The sequence below is a fragment of the Limulus polyphemus genome, unplaced genomic scaffold, assembly GCF_000517525.1.
Source record: "Limulus polyphemus unplaced genomic scaffold, Limulus_polyphemus-2.1.2 Scaffold640, whole genome shotgun sequence".
Classification (NCBI taxonomy): domain Eukaryota; kingdom Metazoa; phylum Arthropoda; class Merostomata; order Xiphosura; family Limulidae; genus Limulus; species Limulus polyphemus.
The window spans coordinates 400,614-403,705 of record NW_013666250.1 but is presented as its reverse complement, the minus strand read 5'-3'; the positions used below and the strand labels follow the sequence as shown (position 1 = coordinate 403,705).

The window sequence follows — 3,092 nt, the reverse complement described above, 5'->3', positions numbered from 1 at the left end:
GAGATGCTGGTGCCAAAATAAAGGGATCTTACAGTCTCCATCATGCAAGCGGACATCAGAGAACCGTTGATTACTCAGCTAATGGTGAAGGCTTTGTAGCATCTGTAAAGAGCAATGAGCCTGGTGTCAAACCAGGAGATAACCCTGCTGATGTTACAGTATATTCACTGCCAGAGGTTGCCGCAGCTGTTGCTCACCCTCATTCTAAAGCTGACACTCTTTCAAAACCCATCTCAGCCAAAGAACTTTTTGCAGCTGCTAAATATGCTCCCGTGTCACCAGCAAAGTTAGCAAACTACGTGTGGCATCCGACGGCTATTTTCGTTGAACAATAAATTGCCATTTATGCTTTTAAAAAGTTTCGAAAAGGCACGACAACGGAACAATTAACTTTAAATGTTCTAGGTAGGAATTCTGAAACTTAAAAATAAATATCCTTTTCCTATAGCTAACTTATTCATATCAAATTGTTACAGCAAATTCAAATTCATTTTATACAAGACTTGGCAGGATAAATATATTTTTTTATTTATCAAGTTTCGACCTTACAGCTTGCATTGGTCTAATCCTTGTTCAGAATTTCTAGTTAAAACAAAACAAATAAATAAATATATATATATATATATAAAGAAGAATATATATGTTCAGGTATATCTTATTACTGTGTAGTGCTTTTTGTTTGTCTTCAGTTGTGGTGCTTGTGTAGGGGTGATCAGGTTTTTACGGTGATTAGCTCGTTTATGTGAATTAGTTGTCCATCTATAAATCAAATAAAACTTCAACGTAGACGTTTGGGGTAGTTGTTGTATACATTGTCAATCTTGTCTTTTAACACTTTTACTTGAGGTCGTTAAAAATATTTGGGTGCAAATGCTTTTGGTTATTAGCTGGAAATGCAATCCACACAGTTTATTTCAACAATCCTTTTATTACAACAAGTTGAATTGAATATTCTGCCTGCTTTATAACTGAGTTTCTTTGTGATCTAAGTGTGTATATTGCCTCGTTCGTGTGATGTATTTTGCTTGGGTACAGTTTCCGCCTGTTGCTCTATTTGTCGCTGTGATTCTAGTTCGTTATCATAAAATGTATATTTGTGGTTATGTATATGATTTTATGAAATAAAGTACACGTAAATGTTGCATTGAAAAAACAAATATACTTGCAGTGTTCTTAACTTGTTTTGACTTAATTATTCGTGCATTTCAAGAAATGTTCATAAATATAAGAACCGTTTAATTTTATACAACTAAATACATATTAGAATTATTTACGACATTTATAACTCCGAATAATATTACTTACTTTTGTTGACATATGAACACAAAATTTTAAAATTTAATGTAAATTTTAAACAAGAAACAGTGTATAGTATGGTTTATACAAGTTTTCAAGCATTTTAACTAAGTCAGATACTTCGTAAAATCCGATATGTCTGTGTTTTTACTTAAAATGAAATTTACAACAAACTACAAATGCAACACTTGTTTTCATATGTACATACAAAATTATTAAAACTCGAAAATTGTCTTTAAAACTTCCACTGATTCTTAGCTGCTCAAAAAATACGAAAATAAGGTATATTTTTTATATAAAGGACAACAGAAGTGACTCCCTACACATTTTTTACTAAAAAATACATTTTAAAACAAATTAGTTTCTCTGTAAAACAACATAAAATTACTAGGTTATTAACAAACAAAAGATGAAGGATTGGTACAAACGCATCATTGGCTGTTTGTTTTTTTATTGATTTTCGTATAATTTTTATGTATAACGTTAACCTATTAACATTTTGTTTACATATTACCAATATTTATGGACTTCCGTTTATATACCACATGATGAAATAAATACAAGCATCATAAGCGAATACATTCATGATTTATACAGACAGGCCGGGTGTGGTCTAGAGGTTAGCGTACTGGGCTGCGTATCTAAGGGTTCATGGTTCCAACTGCAATATGAACACTTAACAAATTCAGCACTTTTAGCCAAGTTAACTTGATAATTATTCTCACTATTCAGTTAAAAACCGTGTGTCTCATAAGGTGCCATTCTGGTTAAAATACAAAATGACATTACTGGTTACAGGATGTCAAAGTAAAATATTTACGCGCATGTAGTTATACAAACGACTTAATATCTTTTCAGATAACTTATACTCAGACTTTACAGCTGACGTCAAATCAGTACTTGATTTAATCACTTTGCATTGAAAGATCTTTTGATAACGTCCGTGGATAATATACATTCTTTTCTTTATATATATATATATATCTGTGTGTGTGTGTGTGTGTTTTTACTTGGTATAATAAGAAGATTTCTTGGTTGGTTGTAATTAAGCCCAAAGCTACACAATGGGCTATCTGTTCTTTGTCTACTACGGGTATCGAAACCCGGTTTCTAGCATTGTAAGTCCGTAGACGTACCGCTGTGCCACTGGTGGACAGAAGAAGAAGAAGAAATAAAGGACTCTTGAGTACTGTCCAATTAATAAATACACTCTCAGTTGCTTTCTCAACGTCCCCCCCCCCAGTGGCACAGCGGTATGTCTGTGGACTTTCAACGCTAGAAACCGGGTTTCGATACCCGTGGTGGGCAGAGCACAGATAGCCCATTGTGTAGCTTTGTGCATAAATTCAAACAAACAAGCTTTCTCAACTAACTCTTTTTGTGTCGAACAGATTATTTATGTGTAACTAATGAGTATCTTGAAAACACAATTACAGGCTTATAAAATTAAACAAACGAAATAGAAATTTATCTAAATGAATAAAATTAGAAAGAAGGCGAGAATGATCTTACTAGTTAGTTATAGCTATGGTATTGGAACACAGAAAGTACATATCACATATCATTTTACCTCACTGATAGAGAATGATATTTTTTTAAACCACAGAAGGACTGCTAAACCAGAATTTCTCGTCCTTTGAATGTTCCCTGAGTACTCTTCAGGATCAGATCGTATTAAATATCAGTCATAAGACACTGGATCAAAACAAAACAGCAAAACATAATTGAATGAAGAAAGATGAACCATGCAAGCCAGAATAAAATGACCTTACCTGATATATATATATATATATATA

At 32.9% G+C, this 3,092-nt stretch overlaps 1 protein-coding gene across 1 annotated transcript in view; it reads left to right on the top strand.

Moving 5' to 3' along the window:
• The window catches only part of LOC106459630, a gene marked incomplete at its 5' end in the record, with an annotated part of 50,618 nt that extends 50,283 nt beyond the window's left edge, over window positions 1–335 (top strand). The window contains one exon of the mRNA XM_022386160.1: window positions 24–335. Coding sequence (XP_022241868.1) covers window positions 24–335 — 312 coding nt within the window. The remainder of the gene's footprint in view (window positions 1–23) is intronic.
• Window positions 336–3,092: the final 2,757 nt, after the last annotated feature.